Source organism: Corvus kubaryi, unplaced genomic scaffold (genome assembly GCF_017639235.1).
Source record: "Corvus kubaryi isolate FWS band 111438036 unplaced genomic scaffold, C.kubaryi_AGA036_p1.0 37308, whole genome shotgun sequence".
NCBI lineage: Eukaryota > Metazoa > Chordata > Aves > Passeriformes > Corvidae > Corvus > Corvus kubaryi.
In genome coordinates this window covers 16,472,264-16,494,265 of record NW_024581096.1, presented here as the reverse complement: position 1 = coordinate 16,494,265, position 22,002 = coordinate 16,472,264, and the positions used below count along the sequence as shown (strand labels likewise).

The 22,002-nt window shown below is 41.1% G+C and overlaps 1 protein-coding gene across 16 annotated transcripts in view; it reads left to right on the top strand.

Annotated features, from left to right (window-relative positions):
- CELF4 (CUGBP Elav-like family member 4) overlaps nucleotides 1–22,002 on the top strand; it is a 702,112-nt gene that overhangs the window by 386,427 nt on the left and 293,683 nt on the right. For all 16 annotated transcript variants that reach the window (XR_006016178.1, XR_006016177.1, XM_042028752.1 and 13 more), the window contains exon 3: nucleotides 9,694–9,742. Coding sequence is in view for 14 of the 16 variants with exons in the window: in XM_042028752.1 (XP_041884686.1) it covers nucleotides 9,694–9,742 (49 nt within the window). In the remaining 2 variants the exon portion in view is untranslated. The remainder of the gene's footprint in view (nucleotides 1–9,693; nucleotides 9,743–22,002) is intronic.

Here is a 22,002-nt window from a genome sequence, read left to right as displayed (position 1 = left end):
CTTGGAATAGGTGTAGGTCTGGGCCGCCTGGCATTCAGAACTGAGGTAAGGGACTGCCCTCTGTTATGCTGCAGCAAGCAGGAGACTTCAACCTTTCGAAAAAGGGAAATTAGTGTAGGAGGAAGTAAGTGAACACACTAACCTCGAAAGCAGGACCAGTGGCGGGGGAACAACTCTTTCTGGCTCAGGATGGATCTAGCCCAGTACCCAGGAAAACCCTGCTTGCAATCTTTACCCAGTGACAGCCTCTTTCACTTCCTGGGGAGGCTGTGTTTAAAGTCATGCTCTGAAGCTACCTGCACATTTAGATCGGTGAGAGAGCCTGTATTTCATGGTCCTGGCAGTGGGTGAAAGCAGCTAGTTAATTTACACAGTTTACTCAGTTGTTTGTTAAACGGCAGTGCTGTGGCAAGCATTTCTCCATAGGCAAAAGGGCTGGCTGTGGTTCTTATCTTTGTGGCCAGGCATACAAAGCTACAAGCACAGAAGGTCTAATCTTCTTGGATGGACAGTGGCCAAGGTCTTTTTGCACTCAAAGCACTGAAGTCAATGGAGCTTGGCCTTGCCTAAAGTCTGTAGAGTAAAGCCAAGCAACCATTAGTGGCAAAGGCAACGTTTGGGTCTTGCTTCAGAAGAAGAGATAAAGCCCAGAGAGTGAAGAGCACAGCAGGAAAGATCCAATAGCCAGAGGTCATGGGCTCAGGATAAGGGAGAGACAAGAGCAGATGTTCATCTCCTAGTGAGGGAACAAGGGTTATGTCTACATTGCCTTCAGGGATACATCTGTCTCTGACCTGACTGCTGCCCTGCTCATGTCCGTGCTGTCCCTGGGCTCTGTGTGATCATGATGTGCCCCACATGCAGAGAACACCCCACTTGCCCAACAGACAGCAGCAGAAAAGCACTAAGAGCACCTATGGGACTGCTGAGATGTGAGGTCTGAGCTGGGCAGTGCAGGAAGAGAGAGATGCACAACCAAAAACACCTGAGCTGAGCACACACATCAAAACTGATCCAGGATGCTCAGCACATGTTCTCATCACTCATTTAAATACTGCAGCACCTCGTACATGCATTTAGCCATCAGCAGGGTGGGGATCAGTGCTTGTTAGTGTAAGGCTGTCTGTTGTGTCTATATGGACTACCTTCATAAGCTGGGGGAACTGGAATGCTCAGCCTGGAAGAAAGGAGGCTCAGGGGAGACCTTGTAAGTCTCTCAAACTACCTGGGAGGAGGTCATTGCCAGGTGGGGGTGTCTTCTTCCAGATAATGAGTGACAGGACAAGAGGAAATGGTCTAAGTTATGCTGAGGTTGAAGTTGATTATTAGGAAACATTTCTACACCAAAAGGATGGTCAATCACTGCACCAGGCTGCCAAGGGAAGTGATGGAGTAGTCATCCCTGCAAGCATTCAAAAAACTTGTAGATGGAACTTTTGGAGTCATGGTTTAGTGGTGGACTTGTCAGCATATTATTAACAGCTGGACTTGGTGATCCTAGACATCTTCTCCAACATTAATAACTCTATCATTCTATGACTATGCTGTTCTGCCTTGAAGGAGTTTGGAATCACAGTGTCTAGGCTGAAAGAGAATGTAGTAGTAATAGAGTAGTAGTAGAGGATGTAGTAGTCTGTTTCTACTCAATGCATGCTAAGCTGGCTAATAGAAAAAGTCAGGGATAGAGAAGAATGATTTTCTATAAAAGGTGTATGGGCACATTTTAAAATTGCATGTAAATTATCTTGAAATAAACTCAAGAGGGAAATGAGAAGAAAGATGGAAGAACTTTTGTGGAAGAACGTTTGCCTACTGATACTAGGGAAGAAGGCAGGAAAGGACAGCAAAAGACTGACTTAGTTTTATATTAGAATTTGGTGTGTTTATGAACAGAATTTCACACTGTATCATGGTATCAGCAGGGAATGAGATTTAATGAGCAGCATGTCCATTCAGGAGTTATACCTCTGCTGTCAGGATACACATAAAAATAGACCCTTTTATAGAGCTTAGCCTGACCAGAGGGCCAGTCCTGGGACTCTTTACATGCTCAAGTACACTCACTACACGTTCAGAGAGTTCTCATTCATGTAACGGGTCTGGGGCTACAGACACATTTTCAAAAGTCATCATCCACAAGACACCCTTCTTTACCAGGAAAGAAAGGTAAAGTGCAGGACCAAAGTAAGATCCATGAGTGCAATAAATTCCCATCTGGGTGATCAGAGCATCATCTCCTGTCCTTAGTCACCAAGGCAGTGTGGAAGCACAGCCTAGTAAGTGAAAATTGACCTATTGAACACCACTTCTACAGTTTGACTGTCCAAAACTTTAAGGGAGTCTCCTGCTGTCTCTTTCACATGCAGAATTTCATATAAAACAATATTTCTAAGATATAAATACTAAAAAAAAAAAAAAAAAAGTCCTGTCTCTCTCATTTTGGAAATGAGGCTGTGTTAAAAGCATCCTGTGTTTTGTCCTCAAACCTTCTGAAGACTAAGTTCTCCCTTTACCCTACCCCACTTCATTTAAAACCAGAGACACCATAAGGTTGAACACTACATGCTCAGCTACCCTAGGAACAAACCAAATGATTTGTTGTATTGGAAAGGCTCTATTTGCCTATCGACATGATTAGCAGTTTCTTCAAACTCAAGCCCAAACTGTTCTGTGAGGAAGTTCTATATTTGAAGCCATAGGCTGGTGCACTTGAGTGTGAACTGAACTGAAGCCCCTCTAGGGGCTTCAGATGAACCCTCTAGGTTCATCTGTGCACAGGGGAAAAGGAGAAAGGCGAATCAATAGTTAGACAGATGGATTATAATATGTTTTATATGATATATAGAAAATACTCTCAGAGAGCAGGGATGGCTGGTAGCAATCGCTCTCAGGGGTAGGCACCAGAGCATTGACTGATTTGTAAAGGTCAGAACCTTCAATGGGTTTTCTTTATGTTTCACACATTGCCATTTCAGGTCTTCTCCTCTGTTTGTGTACATATCTATGGACATGTGTCCATGGGAAGGGCAGGGAAGATGGTGGTGGGGGGGAATTAAGAGTCCTTTAGCCAGATGAGGTTTAGGATAGTCATTTCAGAGGGAATGCATTACTAGTGAGGTAAACCAATGTTATCGGGGGGGGTTTTTTTAACAAAATTTCTAAAATACTTCCTCTCCTTACTCTTTCATTAATCCAACATTGTATCAATTCATAGTGCCCACAGTAAATGTGGTTAATGTGTAATTACCATCAACCCATGCAAACACAGCACTTACCTCTAGTCCCATGGGAACAGGTTTTTGCTCTATGCATTACAGCTCAAATAGACAAATACAGGAGGTTGCTTGTGTAGCTAACCTGTGGTGAGAAACCTTCCTGATTCTGCAGCATTTGGAGAAATTTCCCTGAGAACCTGCACCCTAACTTTGGGGTTTTTTGCTTCAGAGAAAGGAGATTGCTTTGGATTCACACTTATGGCTATCTAGTTTAGATCACTGTAATTAAATTATGTCACTCAGAATCAGGTACAGAGTGATTTACTTGAACTTTGCAATTACACAGACACAATTCAATTGTAGGTGATTTTCTTGGCTTTTCCAACTTTGACATTAATATACTTTGCATTTCCTTAGGGCCCTCTATCAGAGCAGATTTTGTTCAATGCTTTAAAAATTATGACCCACTCCTACAAACACATTCCTGCCAATACCTTTGCTCACATGAATAGCTGTATTGAATTCAGAGAAATTACTATTGTGCACATGGCAGATTCAAAAAAAGACTCATGGCAGATTCAGTTGGCAGAAGTGGTAAAATGAAATTCCTCTTAGTGTTTTGGGAAGAGATTTTAAACAAAAAAAAAAAACTATTTTCTGAAAATTTCATAGCAGTTATTAAAATATTCCTACCTCCAATTAACATCTGAGCTATGTCATGAGATCATCAAGAACTGCATATTATTTTTAGGGAGGAAGTTGTTCTGGGATGGGATTTTTTTTTCCATGAGGCTAACCAGCAACTACAGAGATGCAGGAGTGCCCAATAAGCATTTGCTGAGACCTCCCAGCTCACATCCTTCATGATTATGTCACAGCTGTGTTTCATCATTGATTTAGGGGGCTGATGCCTGAACAATACCAAACACAACAGAACATCAGTGCACAAGAAGAGTTCGTTATTTGCCATTGTATCTGTCCACATAATTTAGGCATAGAAATGACTGGGTGTTTGTTTGTTTGTTTGTTTGTTTAACACCAGAATTTAGATACTTTTTTTCATTGGCCACCTTCATAGTACATTATGATATCTTCATCTTTATTATATAGAAGAAAAAGCTGAGAAAGAGGCAAATGTAATGATGTGTCCAAAATTATCCAGAAAGCCAGAGTAGAGCTGGAAACAGACCTTGCCAGACGTTAGCACCTCTACTTTTTTACACTCTTTGGGAACTTCCAGAAACATGTGCAGCATGGTTTTTGATACAAACCAAAGCCCCCAGTACGTCCTCCAGGAGTATTCAATTTTTTTAAGATCTCTAAGGAGGGAGGAAAGAGTATTATTTTTATTTAGATGATCACCAGGATGATCTTCAAGAGTCGTACAGAACATACAAGCTCCAGAATAACCTTTTGTCTCCTGAAGTGACGTCATCCTTAAGCACAACCAGCAGATTATCTCCAACACTGTTCTCTTCTGCTTGGTCATGATATTCCTAACTATTAGTGGCATTTAATTCATCTTCAGTAATCTCCTCATCTTTTCCCTTTTTCTTCCTGTCTCAGAGCACATTTTAAACTATTCAGGATAATCGCCATATTCATGGGGGGTTTTTTCCATGCCTTCTTTTTTTTTTATCTCTGTATTTTTCCATTCTCAAGTAGAGTTTTAGATCTACTTAGAAGCACAAGGTGTATTGATGATCAATGAAAAAGTGGCGAGGCAAGAAGGAAAAGGGTAGTAGGAACAGTGAGAGGAAGAAAGATGGAGACAGTGAGAAATCAGCTGTCTCTGCTTCCTACTCTTCTTTCCCAGGTGATCCTTCTACCTGCTCTAAATTAATATCAAAGCCAGAGGGAGCAGAAAAGGGTTGGTGGGGGGAAAAAACGACAGCCTTAGGAAAAGAAAAATCATGATGCAGAAAAGCGTCTGTCCCCTGTCTAATTCCTGCAGTGGCCTGTAGCTGATGGTGCTGAGAAAAATACAGCAGCAAGCTCTGACATTTCATTTCTGTGGAGAATTGAAAAAGGGCTTGCTATAATTCATCGCTTCTTGTAACTCAAACCCTTTTTGACAGGGGTACCTGCACTGTCTTTTAACGGTGGCACCACCGTGGCTGTAATTGGACATGAAAAATGATGTTGTGTTTCTACTTGCTGGGAGAATTGGGGTGGGGGTAGGTGGGGCAGTGGCAATTTGGTGTGAGATGGTGACATCTGGCATAATTTGGATGCGTTGGTTTTAGGCAAAAAAAGGGAAGAACAGCCCAAAATGAAGGATATGAAACGTAACAAGTATGATCACCTTGACTAAGTTGTGCAACAGTGATAGTAAAGGTGGTATTCAGCAGAGAAGAACATGCAAAGAATCACAGGAAAATGAGAAGTGTGATGCACATAAAGTTCTAACTCTATCATCAACATAAATATTTATGGCATTTGTAAGAAAAGGACACACAACCTCTCTTACTGAAATAGGCCTATTCACAGCTGCAGTGGTACTTCTTCCCAGTACAGATGGGCAACCTGAGCCACAGGCTTTTCCTGACTCCACACTGGGACAAAGATGTGAATAAAACCCTGGTGTCCCACTCCCTTGCCACCTCTTTGAAAACTGTGCTTATATATGTATCCAGAAATCCAAATTCAATTACTTGGCTCTTGCATAAATCTTTGTGCCTCAGTGGTCCTCAGCATATCTTTGCTACAAAATTGCTGCTGAGTGATGCACTTCAAAGTAAATTTTTTGGCCAAATGGGACTCTGAGTCATGAATGAGGATAAACATTTTCCTGATTTATAATGGTTTTAAAACTATAGAGCACTCTGGTACCATAAAGTCAGACATCTTCACATTATGCAGAGAATAAAAAATTTTAGTCAGGACCGAAAGGATGGTAGAGAAGCTAAAGAGGAGATAAACACTTTTGGGACTAACTAATGGTAAAACAGTTTACTGCTTTCCCAGTGGCACCTCAACAGGGATAACATAGAACAAGGAAGCATGATCTTATTTCAAAGGAGAGCACAAACAGCATTCATGGGCAGAAGAAAGGACCACCGAATGGGCAGGAGTGTAGCACATCCTAGAGGAAAGCCTAATAGTACACTCACTCCATCTGTCTGTTCAAATGCTGGGTCAGCATGCCTAGGTCTTTTCCCATGTTGCCAAATCCCTTTTGAAGCCTTCTAGTGATAGGGTTCAATAGCACCTTGCAGCCACACTTGTAGTTCTGATGATCCCAGGTGGATTTCCTGATGGCATTAATCAGATTTGCTATCTGGCAAATACTCTTTCTCCTGTCACACTCTCCACCACAGGTCCACCAAGACAGGACAGATATTAAAGATGTCCACATCAGCATTTCCCCAAACACTTTTCAGAAGGATGCATTTTGGAGTATAAACTTTGGTTTCATTCCACTTAACTAATTGATGGTAATTTCCAGATAAAGAATAAACAGGGAATTTGAATCTCTGAATTCCCTTCTCCCCAAGAAGGTATTTCCCCAGACTGGGGAAGCTACATTGTTCTCCCATTTAAGTTCTCCACTTAGCCTTCTTCTGGTCCCCATGACAGGTCCTTGCTCCCAGAGTGTCTGTGTAAAAAAAAAAAAAAAAATCCATAGACAGAGAAAGAAAACTTAATTATTTTCCTCTCAGCGTTTCTCCCTATAATTGGTGTCTTTCATGTCAAGATGATCTCTATTTGTATTATGGGCTCCGTTCAGGCAGCACTTTCTCTTTGGTCTATAAAGAAATTGTCAAGTGTATAAATCATAGTGTACATTAAATTATACTAGCCTTTTACTTATTAATTTCCCCAGTTTTTTCTTCCTCTGTTGGATGCTCATTCCCTCACTCTTTTTTTTAGGCATTGACTTCTTTTTCTCACTCCTCAATCTCAAAAAAAAAAAACCTCAAACCAAACCAAATAAAACCAAACCAAATCAAAACAAAACAAAACAAAAAAAAAAAAACAACCGAAGCCCAAACAAATATTTGTCTCCTTTCACAAGGGTCTGATAATGTCCTCTGCCTTGTGCAAACTGACTTCATCCAGCTCAAAAAGAAGGAAGAGCTCTGTCTAGTTTTTCTAAAGTCTGGACCCAAAAGTTCCTTGAGTTCAGCGGAAATTTTCATTTTTCATTTTAGCATGCTTCAGATCAGTGCCTGTGTTGGTAGATATATGGGATATTCTGCCCTCAAGGCTGTGTCCTTTTGGACTCCAGACTTTGCCTCTCAAGGCTGTATTCGGCACACCTCCTATAAATTCCTAGCTACTGTGATTTTCTCTCTTACCTACTGCTTAGGATGCAGGTTCTGGCTGTTGTGTAATGAGCACCAGGCACCTCTGACCACCCTCCTCTGACCATAGGAGTTAGATCAGCCATAGGGTCCACATTAGGAATGCATAATATGTCACAAGAGTGCCAGTGTTAAAAGTAACCAGGTCTCAAGTCAGACACTGGTACATGGCTGGTGCCAACATCAACCTGCTGCAAACACAGTCACAGCGATTGAGCAGCTGAGGGAAGTAACTGGGTAATTTGGTTTCATTGTCCTGCACATGAGAAGCAAGATGGGGTTCATCTCACCTAAGTCTAAATGCATAGACGACCCTCATGATCAGTAGAAAGGAACAGGCACTGCAAAAGAACGTGTTTTCATCGGAAACACCAAGCTTAAGAGTGGCTCGAAGTTACACTTTCTATACATTTGAAGTTATATGACATAAGTTACTCTTCTCACCTGTGTGATGTCAGATCTTTGAATGTGTGTAACAGCTAGCTGCTCTCATGTGGGAGCCCTGTGGCAGGATGTCTGTCCTGCTGCTGCTTCATATACAGTTCTGCCCTGCTAATATCTTGTAGAATTTGAGGACCAGGTCTTTGCAGTGGCAGAAGCAAGGGCTGATACAAGGTTTACCTAGGTTCTTTGTCGGTTTTAGCACTTCAGGTGTCTGGATTTTTTTGGATGATACAGGCATAGAGGAGAGCAGAAATAGCATCTGTAGCCATTGATCCTTCTCTTCCAGAGTGTAAGTCTAACTGCAGTCAGTTTATGGATAAATACATTTTCCTCTAGAGACAACAATACAGCATGATCTGCTAGGCTCTTCATCATCTTAACCTTCTTGTCAGCCAGCTTGATAACTTGTTATTACTAAATATGTGTGCAGAGCAATTAGAATAAATCTAAGTTATTATGAACCACTTTCAAAAAAAAAAAAAAAGGGGGGGAGAAATTAGGAAAAAAAAAGAAAAATAAAACTAATGGCCTTGCTGCCCAACTGAGATTAGCTACAAATAAGGGATGGATAGTATTCCCTGGAGGCATCCTGTGACATTCATCAGCCAATTTGTGGTCTGACTTTATTGCAAAGACATATGTTGGGAGATTCCTATTGCCTCCTGACCTCCTGCTCCTTGTGATGCTTGTTTGAACTTGTACTTTCTTTGTTGGTTGACAAATCAAAAAGATATTTTCATTCTGCTCAGAGGTGGTCACACATAGAAAGATATTTTGAGTAGTCCATCTGCACAGTGTATTGATTTCTTTATGTGACAAGGAGTATGAGGCAGGGAAGTGCTTTCAGATCAAGTCCTTGCTTCTGATCAAATCTGCCTCTCTGGCTATTGACAGGAGGGGAATATCCTCATCCCTGTTCTTCAGACACCCACATCACGTTAGGCACTGCCAGTGAAGAACATTGTGAGCATCTGTTGCCCTCTCTCCTGGGAGTGAGCAGCTCTGGGGACAGTGATGGTCCCCAATGATTTTGTTGAGTGAGGGAGGGATAATTCGAATAACAGAAAACCAATTCACAGCACAGCAGCAAGGTTTTTATCCTTACTTATATTGTGAGAAAGGAAAAAGATATCTGAAAAAGGAACAGAAGGAACATCCGGTCCTCTACTCCCAGGAAATTCTCAGTATCCAATACTCCTGAGGCATGTGGACAAATTAGATCCAAATCCCTCTCCCCAAGTTTGAAATGGAGGCTGCTATGTTACACATGGCTATCCTACTGAGCTAGCAGTAGAAGTGGAATTAGCTTTTCTACCTCCTTTTCATCATGCCAATCTCAAGAAATTTTTACAATTTAAGTTTCAGCAATCCTGATGTTCTGACAAAGCATTTTTGCTCTCATGCACCAGTGTTTCCGAAGGAAACTATTAGAAATTTTAGAAGTTATGTTTAAAATTTCATGACCTGTGTGGCATGAGTCAGATCCCTCTCCCAATGTGATTCAACAAAGCCACTGTCAGGTAAGAGGAGTGACACTGATTTATTTACCTCAGACCAAGCAGCAGCCTGCACTCCATGGTTAGTTCTTTGTTTACTAATTGCTTTTTTCCCCCCTTGTGGAGTAAAATCTGGTGCTAATTATGACACGCAGTAAAGAAGCAAAGCAAACCTCTGTATATGAATGTCTGACTCCCCCATTAATTTCTTGTCTTTGTTCTTCCTTACAGATGAACAGACCGATCCAGGTGAAGCCAGCGGACAGCGAAAGCCGAGGAGGTAGTTGACTGCATTGCTTTCAGCCACAGTGCTAAATATAATTGTTGTCTCTTGCTTCTCTCAGGCAATGTGCTGATCAATTAGTAACGTAATCACTGCCAAAGAAATTCCCTCCGCAGCAAAGATTTTCTTTATTAAATCTCCTTTACTTCGTCTCACTTTCCTCATATTCAATTATTATTTGATTTTAAAAGGCAGGCAGGTGCCAGCGATTGCCTGAGAAACAAATAACTGCCTCGTTAAGAAGTGAAGCATCAGGCACTGACTTAACAAAGTTTAACAGCAGTGGACAGCAATGGGGGTTTTTTCAGACCTATGTCAGGCTGAGCTGTAGAGGCGTTTAATTTGGTTAGGATAAAGCAAATATTTTATGGTTTCTCTAACCAAGTTGTTTCTGCTTGCACTGAAGCAACTCTGCTTTTGGAAAAAGCAAATTCTGAGCTGGCAGTTTTCTGCACCTGTATCAGCTTATCTGGATAAACCTGTTGGGGAAACTGAAGACTTCTCTCAGACCTGGGGAGATATTCAGGATTTGCACAGGTGTAGCTGAAATCAGGAGCTGGTCTTTTGCTTTTCCATTCCACACAGTGGATTTGGAAGGCTTTGTTAAGTGATTGTTCAATAAATCACCAGTGATGAGGTGTTTCCTTTAAAAGGTTTTTTACCTGAACTGATGTGGTGATACTTCACCGTACTCTTCTAATAGGAGCCTGTTTGTCAGATCAAACACACAGCTCACTGAGAGAGTGTGAGATGGTCTGTTATGCTGGATAAATTACCATCCTGCTATTTTTTTTCTTGTATCTGTGCATTTATATATATACACACACATATATATAATGACATGTTCTCTTCCTCTCTATCCCTATCTCTTTGGGAAAAGAATAGAGAGTTTTTTCCTCATCTTTTCAGTAAAAACCTCTAGTACTTATGTATCAGATAAATGTGGGAGTAGATTTTGTCATTTAGTAATGATGTGGCTCTTAGATGTCTGAAAACTCTTCAATTTCCAACATAAATATAAACTCTTCATTTGTATTGGCATTAGTGGAAATCTCCAGCACCAACTACTTAAAAGGAGAAAAATGCCTCACAGACAAAAGGCACCATGTTCTCCTTTCACTTGAAAGCTGTGGGTTTCAGGGACTATGGCTGCATCAGTATGAGGCTGAAACTCTCCAGTGACTCAAGTCATTGGAAGATTTTGTACATAGCTTGTAGTTAAAGAGTTGGTGTTATGGGGCGCTGAAACCACAGGTTGAGAGAGGCTCTGTAAGGAATGGCTGTGGTACCCTGTAACTGCAGAACAGGAGAGCTGAGTGCTGGAAAAACACCAGAAATCTCAGGGATAAATATTGCACTTTCAGAGCCTCGAAAAAGAAAATTTGGGGGAATTTGGTTAATACTGGGCAGAAATTTTCTGATGGGATCTGGCAAATTCTGCTATCAAGGGCCAGGGCACACTCCTGACTTGCAACAAAGGCATGTCACATCCTACAGTATTGTCCGGTGTTTTTTAACAGAACCAGGTCAATTTCCTCCCCTTTCCCTCCCTGTCTGATGATCTGGCTCCGTGTCTGAGTAGGATTGGGTAAGCCATGGGCAGTTGTCAATGCCGATCTCCTAGGGGAAAACAGAAAGGCTCAGCTGCCTGGGCAAATGAGGGGACATTATGCACATTCCAGTGGAGTTCGTGCCGACAGCGAGAGTGAAGGGAGGGCCTTTTGTCTATTTAATTAGACATACCAAAAAATAATAATTAGGCTGGCCAATTTGCTTAGTGCGCCTACAGGGTATGTAGCTCCCAATCATTCTTTTTTTTTTTTTTTAAATGCAAATCAGTAATAGAGAACACATGCCTGGCTTTCTGGGAAGGATTTTCAAACTCCTTTGCTAAGAGCAGCTGCTTTCAGGAGCGGTGGTTTGAACTGCAAAGGGCTCCAGTGGCAGTTTGATTCCATATTATCCGTCACACCAGTGGCCCCCTCCCCATTGTATTTTAGCTAATTATCTCCCCATCTCGCACAAACCTCATCTTTTCCCATCCAGTCTGCTCCCATATTTCTTCTGTCAGTGCTGATCATAATGCAGAGGCCAAGCGGGTGCGCTCATCCTTGGTGTGAAAGACACATTGTCCTAATTCCCCACTGACGAGCTGCTTCTGGGCTGGTGATGTTTCAGGACGGCATGACTCAAGGGCAACCATGGGAGAAAAGAACAATTGGCACCCAAGGGAGGCATTGTATGAAAAGTTACGTTCTTCAAGAGCCCACCAGCTAGAGCAGGCACAACAAACAGAATGCTAAAAAGGAGGCCATGTACCTTAGGAAGACATCTAGAGACTTCATTAGGGCTGCAAGATAAAGGTCAACTTCAACAACAAAGAAACTTAAGCTGTAGCTTATTATACCCTGTCCATATACTGGGATGGGACATGGGGGAGGAGGAGGGCTTGGAAGATGAGGCAGCTCTTCCACACAGCACAAGTCTTTGGCCCACCAAAGTCCACACTCTGAATACACATCCTGGATCATGGGGAATTCTGGTGCTAGGCCACAGTGTTAATGAAAAAATGCAGGGCTCTCTGAAACTGGAGTTTGCAAGGAGGTTGTGACTGAAAAAGATGAGCAGTATTCTTGAGGAGGGGAGACTGTGTTTTCTTTAGGGACAAATACTTGCATTTTGCTAAAATGTGAATCTTTGAATCTTCCAGCAGCTTCTTCCACAACTGAAAGGTGATGAGAGTCACAAATTTATTCTCCCCCTCAACCAGATTCAGCTCAGCTTTTCCAGTTGTTCTGGACTGGATTTTTTTGGTCTTTAACCCTCCCTGTGTCCTAATTCTCACTTGAACTGAAAGTGGGTGTTAGCATTTAGTGTGCATGAACAAGAATTAGACCATCTAAGTTTGGGAAAGTGTTCAATATATTGTTTCGCACAAATTACACTCAACCCATCAAAATGGATATGCTGAGTGCCCCTTATTAGTTTTGCTGGGTTTATTATTTTGTTTGTTAATCTCCATATTGGACTAGGTGCAAGACAAAGCATTAAAACCTTTTCAGCAAAAACTGGCATTATTTACATTTGCCTAATCTCATGGGAAATAGAAATGAATGTGTCCTCGACATATTTCTCTAGGGAAATAGTCTAAATTAATCGAAAAATTTTGCATTTTACATTCCTGCCTGTTTGTTGCATGTATGCGTATAGTCAAGGTACAAAATGTTCTATAGGAGTACTCCTTCTACAAAATGCTTCATGAAGCTTCAAATACCTGATCAGAAGGTCAGAGTCCTTTGAGATTTTATAGAGACTTTAACACTAATGGGATAGAATATGATAGAAAGGGAACAAGTCAGTGTTTGGTTCTGAAAAACCAGAGTAAGTCCAGCTCTATAAAGAATTTCTTAAAAACTCTTAAACTGGTTTTGTTTTGGCCAGATTTTACCTTGACTATATGGAAATTACTTTGCCAGAGATTAGTTAGTCCAATATAGTTTTAGGGAGGTAAGTTATAACTCCACATCAAAATTTTAAACATAAAAAATCCCAATTAAACTGTTAGAATTTGCTATTATTTTCATCTTGGTGGAGGTGATTTTCCTTGGTTCCTGGTCTGATATTAAGCTCTAAAAATATCCTATAGATATCCATCACTTAAAGTTTCTCGAACTTGGAGGAAGATTTCAAATCTGTTTTGTGGTTTGGGGCAAAAGTTTGGAGCCATTTCTTATTTCATCCACAATATCTCCAGCTCTCACTAGGCAACTCTCACTGCAGCTGGCAGGGTTAACCTATGATAAACGCAGCCCCAAGGTCCCACTACATTGTACAGGCAGTAATATTTTTTAAAAGGAAAGGACTCTCCTGCTGCTCCAGTTGCAATCCGTTAGTGATGCTTAGATGCTCCACTACTCCCACATTCCTCTCAAAGGACAGGGGAAGGTCCGTGAAGGAACACATGCAAAGATGTACACGGTGTGCTACCCCAGCTCAGTGTAAATGTCACTACCAAAAAGTGTTTCACGGTGGTTTTGGGGTCCTCCAGCATTTTATGGAAGAGAAACAGAAGGCTCCCAGACTAAAGAAAGGAAAAGTAGAAGGTGGTTTAGAGTTGAAAGGGTGCAGTGTCCTGAAGAGAGGGTGCAAAGAGGTTTACAGGAGAGGCTGTGGTGCATTGTATTGCAGTGTTTTCTGCAAGCAAGAAATCTGCTAAAGTTTCTGTCTGTGCTTTCAAGCACATTATCTTTTTGTGCCTGTCTGAGGGCGGCATGTGCTGTGCCATTTTCTGCTTTTTTGGCAGATGGAAGGCTTGGACTTCATATTTCAACTAACTTACAGCATTTTTCTGCCTGTTACTTGATGTGCAGAGTCTGAAACTATCTGTTTGGTCATGGTTTATTCCAGATTCAGAGCAAAATGTTCAAGAACTGAATTACAGTTAATAGCAAAACAGTGTGCCTTGCTCATGCACAATGATCTGCTTCTTTTTATACCCTTCCATTGGCTTAGTAATGATGATAGGGTCAGAATGGCCTCTCCACATATTCTAAGCCCCATTTTCATTTGGGACAAAAGCCTGGGTCTGATTCTTACTTAATCCAGGTAATTTCTAACTTGCTAGCTCTCTGCTGCAGATGGCAGGGTAATCTGTCCAAGGTCCCAGTAACTATTTGTTATTTAGTTGTTTTCCACTTAACTGATCAGAATTACACAGGTTGTGCAGATGGCCAAAACCTCTCAGGAAGCTTTCCATCCAGGTACGAGCCAGATCTAGGTCTATTTAGGTGCTGCAGGCAAGCAAGACTTGTTATCTTCATCTAAGTTTGGCTTCACACTAGTATAACAATGCCACATGGAATGATTTCCTTCCTCCTTGGAGCCCTTTGTAAAGGGTAGGTCAGTTGCTCAGACCTTTAGACCAGAGAAGTTTGAAGAAATTTAAGGATAAGAAAGAAGAGGGCAATCTTGACAGAGCTCAGCATCTTCTCTTCTGCCCTGCTGAAGGTTTGACTGTGCCTGTGTGCAAGAAGTCCTGAAGTCTGGGGCTATGCATGTGTCAGAGTTGTACCTTTGCAGCTCTCATCTCTTCCTTATTTCTGACCTGCATCTGTTGCCTGTAACATTAAGCTCTTTGGAAGACACTTTACTAGCTGTTTCCAATCTCTTGCCTTAAAAGACTTCCCACCCAAGAGGTTGGAGAGCAGGCTGAGGGAATGTCCTCTTCCAAGGTGGTAATCCATACAACCTGCCTTTATGTGGCCTGCCACAGCTTTTTCTTCAACTCCTCACGGTTTTTTTCTTTTATGTTCTACACACCCATTCAGCAGGAGTAAGCAGGTGGCTCTGCCCAGATATTTAGGGAAGAAGATAACATCCTCCCTTCTCAGAGCTGAGGGAAAGATCTCAATGAACACATTTCCATTAACTCTTTCAACCTCACAATGAGTGCAGTATGGCCCACATTGATCTTTTATAGCTCAGGTAGAGAACGGCACAGACAAGGACTTGCAAAGGTCACACCACACACGAATCCCAGTCTTTGCTGAAAATGTTTCACTGGAGATGCAGACTACTAGTTGTACAGCAACATTTCCAAACTGCATGAAATCTGGACTCAAGAAAAATAATTTTCCACACCCAGGGTATCATTTTCCCCTTTCTTTCCCTCAGTGTTCACAACAGTGTTAAGAGCATCTCTCTGCCCTCTTGTCAACTCTTGTCAACTCTTGCCAACTCTTGCAGTTTGAAAGGAGATTTCCAGCTCCATGTCAAATCCTCTTCCTAAGTCTCATACATCTCCTCTTCCAGAGATTTGTCCCAAACCTGATCAGCTGGTTTTGACTTTTCTTTCAGGAGGCATTTAAAAAAAAAATACTCCCACATCCAAATCTAAATATTTTTTCTCTATTAATTATATATCAAATATTACCCACTGGTGCTGAATTGCAGTATATCTGTGTGGAGGGTAAAGAGAAGAAATGACTGGTTAAAAATAAACTAATACTCTGTTAAAAAGTCTATCAGGAGTGGAGATGAGCTCATGAATCAAGAGGGAAAAAAAAGAAAAGGAAAAAGCAAGAACTTAGGCAAAGATCTTAATATTAAAGTGGGAGGCATCTTGCTTGCCTCTGAGGCTGGGGAAGTGTCAGGACCAGCAACAAACCTTGGTATCATTGTCAGATGTTCCTGAGGAATGGCTGTAGGAGATGCTGCAGTACTGGGAGAGATGTCAATGCCTTGAAGCCTGTTTGCCTGTCTTGTCAAGGGTTGGGGAAAGAGCAGGGCCCAGGACCACGAGAGTCACTTAAGATATTTCACAATCTTGAGCACCAGTCTGGGAACCTGTCCACTGGATTTTTTTTCAGGTCTGAACATCTCTTCAAATTTGTAATGTTTTTCCTTCAGCCCTAAGATAAACCTGATCTAGAAACAGCATTTTAGTAGTCAGGGAAATCTTGTCTTTCTAGCTGTAGCTGGTTGTAGGACTGATTACAATCAATGGGAATTCAAAATCTCTTGGTTTATTGTGGACTTTCAGCACTATGTGACCCTCCTGACAGCTGACACTCTGTTGTCCTCTGTTGTCAGAAAGCTGTATTTTCAAGCAGAGAGAATGTACCAGCATGCAAATGGATCAGTTAAATCAAAGTGGCCCTGGATGACCCCATTCATGCTCTCCACTCTCTGGTAAAACTTAATTCTGGGTGAGAAAAAGGGCTTCAGCAGATCTTCATGTGTAGTGTTTTATATTTGATGACTCTGCTGAAGGCTGATGTGCTCCATTCCATAGTCAAATGCTGAAAGAATATAAGGGACATCAAACTTTTGTTCACGTCTGCCCTTCCCATGGTGATTGAAATCGATGGAAGTGTGCCCATCAATAGAAACTGGAAAAGATCCACAGGACATTGTGTTCTAGCACATGTCCTAAGGACAACCTTTTAAAATCAAGTATTAGGAGAATAAAAGGGAAAAAAAAACTAAAAACCAAAAGCCACATTGCACATTTTTCATAAAGCATCTGTAACCTAACAATGTACTGACAAGGAGGAGAGAGAGGCTGGGGAGCTTATCTCCTCGAGGTTTTGATATTGGTTCTGTTTCTTGCTACCTTTGATGAATTATGTAGCTTTGAATGCATTCTCCTTCACACCCTTCCTTTATTGTCTGCTTAGGCTGTGATATGCTTTTTTTTGCTTATTTCTTGTAGATAGCTCCTTTGGCATTCATGCACAGGCTGTCAGTGTCAAAGGGTTAAGGCACCAATGAAAGTCTGTAGCTGTACACAGGAGGATGTGTACAGGGCCAAAAATCAGCTGCAGTGGGTGATGGAGGGTCCTCATACTGCAGAGTGATATTTGGAGCTTTCTTCCATTACAGGGAAAAAATGGGAGAAGCAGTGGGAGGAGAAGAGTGGAGGAAATAAAAAATATAATCCTATAAAAAATCCTACCTTTGTAAATGCAGTTCAGCCTCCTAGGTGAACTTGGGGACACATAACAATCCCAGTATCTTTTTCTTAATGTAAAGGTTGCTTGTCAATGGGGTTTTATACGGCATTAATAATACATTTATATATACTCTCCACAATTAATTGCAAAGCATTTATGGCACTGAACAGTTAGAATGCATTATGATAATCACTCCTCGTGCATTGACTTTATTGTAAAGGTTTTGCTGATCACTGTAATTGGCTTGTTATTACACAGGAATATAATAACACCTCTCTGTATAGTAGTTTATAGCACATCAATAGCAAATGCATTCCCTTTATTGGAAGCAATGTGCATTTTATTAGAATACAGCTGAATAAGTGCAATCTGTGTAGACAAATGAAGTTTCTAATGACCTGTCTCACAAAAGAGTCGAAATAACAAGTCATTTATTACGTATTTTTTTCCACTGATGAATTTCTAGTTACCGTTACACAGACATTTCTTTAAAATAAGTAAGGCCTGTTTTGCTGTTCTTTAGAAGAAACATTTGGGGGAAAATAAATGTATGGGCCATTTTTCTGCCCATGTTGAATAAAGTGAGTGTGACTGATGCTCATACCTTAGAGATTTCATTTGCTTGTTGAAATTTTCCAAGCTTCTTCCTTGAGTATTTGGTCTGACATTCACAAAGAATCAAAATGTTTTTACACTGAGTCCAAATCCAGCTCTTGGAGAAGTGCTGTTCTAACAACCCCTATGCAGTCACCAACACGTTAGATATGAGGGGCTTGTGTTGTCCTAACTCCTGTCATATGGGTTCTTTTCCGTTATTTTAAAGAGGCGTGTTTTATAGTTAGCAACAAAAAACCTAAGAAGATACCCAGAGCTTTTTTCCTGCCTGCCACCATTACCCTAGGTCTGAATTTCAGATCTTTCTGGGAACTTAGAGTGGCATGAATCTGGCATAGACATGTAATTAATGTGCATTTGTTTATCCAAATATCCCCAAGTGTGATCAATGTCAGTCAAGTACCTAAACACTTCTGAAATCCTGAATCTGGGTAAACAAGATTGTTGTTTTCAGACCTGGTATGGTTATACTGCTGTCCATAGTATAAACTGAATCCAGTGCTCAGCACATAAAGATGGTGAGTGGTGGCTTTTTGGATTAAATCAGTTGATTGGAGGGTGGTGCTAATAATGCCAAGGTTGTGGGTTTTATCCCCATATAGGCCATCCACTTAAGAGTTAGACTTTTAGGTCCCTTCCAACTCAGAACATTCTGTTATTCTGATATGTGATATGTGCCTGCTTCTTCTCAACTGTCACTTGTTTATTGTAGACTTGCAAATACCCTTGACTCTAGAGTAATTTAGGGTCTTTCTGGAAAGCAGGAGCTAGGAAATGTCTGCACCATGGGCAGTACCCTCAGCTGTTGGCACACAGACTGGCTCAACCCAGTTTTGATGCAGACTGAACCCTCTTTGAGTGTGAGTTTCAGTGAGGAGGGTTTTGCCTCTTGCCTGCTGAGATCCCAGATTAGAGTATCACAGCTTGCAAGAAGTTTCAAGACTCCGGAAATACTGTAGGTCAAGAAAACTTTTCTTCGTGACATACACAGCATTTTCCAATTGCTATATATATTTTGCAGTATGTACATGAAATCAGCTTGGGAGGCAGAAAATCACTCTATGTAAATAATTTAGCTCTCTGAGTAAACTGTATTTAATGCTTTTACCCAGAATCTGGACCTCTTAGGAGCCTGAGATTTAGGGACAGAAGAAATTTTAAATAGGGATACTACGCCACTGTTCTTAGAATGTTATTTCAGGCAGAATTCACTTTTTCTACCTTTGTCACAAAAGTATTAAGCATATAGTCTAAGTCACCTAGTCTCCTCCTATGGACAGTGGAGAGAGAGTGGTGCTTCCAAACTATGATTCATCCTGTCCTAAGACAGGTGGGATAAATGGTACTTCCAAGTTTCCCTTCTCTCTCTCTTTACTGAATCAGGAACGAACCCATGGCAATTAACTTAGATTTAGATATCCCACTTTTAGACACCTAAAGAAAGGTAAGATGAATCACAACTTTCACCTTTTCAGGCTACAGTTTTCTATCTGTATCATATGAAGGATGATACTTGATTTTTCTGAAACCCTAGGCAAGATCTATGAATAAAAATTGCTATATAAAAACTATGGATTGTAGAAGTTGGGGGTTTGTCCTAAAAATAAAAGTTATCTTTCTCCATTAAAGTGTTTCCTTCACAATATCAGGGGAATAGTAGGAGGGGTTGCATCCCTATCAGCCTGAGCAATAGAGGTAATCTGATCAGTTTTAATTCCTCTTTAAAGTCAATTTCCATTTTCATTTACGTATTTTGGTTTGCTACCACTCACATTCTCAGGACAGAAAGGGAACCAAAAAAACTCCCAAAAACTTAAAAGTAGTGTGTAGCATCAGTGTCTTTAAAATGTCTTTTCATAATTAAAAAAATATTTTTATCTTTAAAACCAGCTTGCTTTGGAATCTGTGATAGAAAATGAATATGGCCCCTTGTAATATCATTTGTAGAGAGGTAATTTTCAAGGCAGCACTGCACTGAAACATTTTCCCCCAGGGAGGATAAACAGTTGGCTTCAATTAGTGAGGGACTGTTTCCTTTCTTTTCAATTTTAAGGACAGTCTTGCAGCCTGATCCTGCACAGAGGAAGAGAAAGCTCTACACAGGGCAATAGACTGCAGCTTGGAAGACTGAGGCTTAAATTCTTGCCTTGCCACAGATATTCTCCTCGACCTTCAGGAGGTTACTTAGGATCAGGCTATTATTTTCACTCCATTTCTATCTGGTGACTATTATTACCTTTGACTGTCTGAATATACACGTAAAATTGGCCGAACATCTTGCTCTGACTCCAGTTTCCTTCTATAAAATAATATTGGTGCTGCAAGGATACATGCATTAAAGATTATTAGGTGCTCAGGTTCTCTAATCATTAGTTCCACAGAAATAACTTGGTTAGATAAATAGAGGTGTTCAAAAGTGTCAAATGTGTTTCACTGCTCAAATCTCACATAAAGTCAATGGGCCTTGGGTGTCTAAATATTCCCTTTGAAAATCTCCCCAAATAATGATGTTCTTCCAAATAGTTGGAGCCAGCTTTGTGGGGCTGATTCCTTACATTTTTACAGTGGAATCAGCTTGATCTTTTTCCCATAGGAGAAGCTGCCTACCAATGCTTGTGGAAAGTGAGGAGGACACATTCTGTGCCAGGGGAGGTTTGTTTCATAAAACTAGCTGCCCAATGGACAGGACTGGAAGAGTGTTAAAAATAAGGGAAAAGTAACTTAAATATCTTAGGACTGGCCTTAGGGAATGTAGCATCAAACCTGGAATGAAGGAACCTGGAATGATAGTAAAATACTTCCTGCCCATGAACTGCCATTTGAATGGTAATTAATTCCCAAAAATCTTTATTTTATCCATCTCTGGAGTCACTGATGAATGGCCAGACCCATTGATTATAAACCACAAAATACTAACACTTCCAAGCAGACAGCCAATTAACGTGAAATTATATTGCCACAATGTAAGGTACATTGGATGCGTTGCTTTCTTGTTGGGGTTTTTTTTTTCCCAAAATGACTATGACTATTATTATTGTTATGAATAGCTAATGAAAAAGAGATGTGGAAGAATGGCACAGAACCACAGGCAAGGGGGAATGAAGATTGTGTGTGTTTATTGACTTTAGAGATCGGGCTAAACCAACACAGTCTCTCCACTCCCTAGATCAGAAATCTAATTATTTATTATCTTTCTTGCAGCAGTGCCTGGAAGAGCAGCCAGGAACCATCACACCAGGTTCACTGTACAACACAGAACAGACAGAGGTCATCTTTTCCTTGAAAGATTAGTCTCTAAAGATGACCAGAGGCAGTGTCTGGATACAGAGCCGTCATATAGTGTCTTCCCAGATCTGACAAAAAGCATTGTGTTGGGTTGCACAGCTGGGTGTGAAGGTCAGAGGCTGTAGAGAGTCTGCCCGGGGCAAGAAAGCAGTAGGATGGCCTTCAAGCAAGGCTTGTTTGGGTGACACACCTTCTGATGCAAACAAGTGGCATCCTGAATGACATACACAAGAGTTTAAGCCAGTATCACGGCCTCTTTCTTGACAAGAACCATTCTCCTACACTCCCACACCCCAGGGTTGGTGAATATGATCACACCTAAGGCCAAACAGCTGCCTTTGGTGTACAAGTCAGCTAGGAATAAAAAACTGAGATTTAGCAGATATCTGAGGGACATAACAAGGAGCCTGTTATGTCACCATGCCACTCCCTACAGAGGACACAGGTCTGTGGGTATCATGGTAGGAACAAGGGAGCAAGGATATAGATGTCCCTAAATACCAACTGTATCTTTAGAGAGAGCCCTTCAAAGGGACCAAGGCCACTTAAAACAAAACGGAGGTCAAAAATCATGTCTCACAACAGAAATTCAAATCCAGTGTCTGCAATGAACTGAATTTACCCCTGTCTCTCCTTGATCTCAGTGTGTGATCCCACACTCTTCCCTGCTATTACAGGCAATGGGATTTTTATTAGAGCCTCTAATGTTCCCTTTTTGAAGTTTGGACTTTGAGAGGAAAGGCCAAAACACTGGAGCAGTAGCCATTCTTCTGGTGTTTCTGTCTAGATAAAAGGGAAATGAACAGGGTTTAGATCTAGATGGAATCATTAGATCTCATTTAACCTCTTGCATAAACTGACCGTAAAATTTCACCCAGATGGTCTGTGCTGAGACTTCTGGCT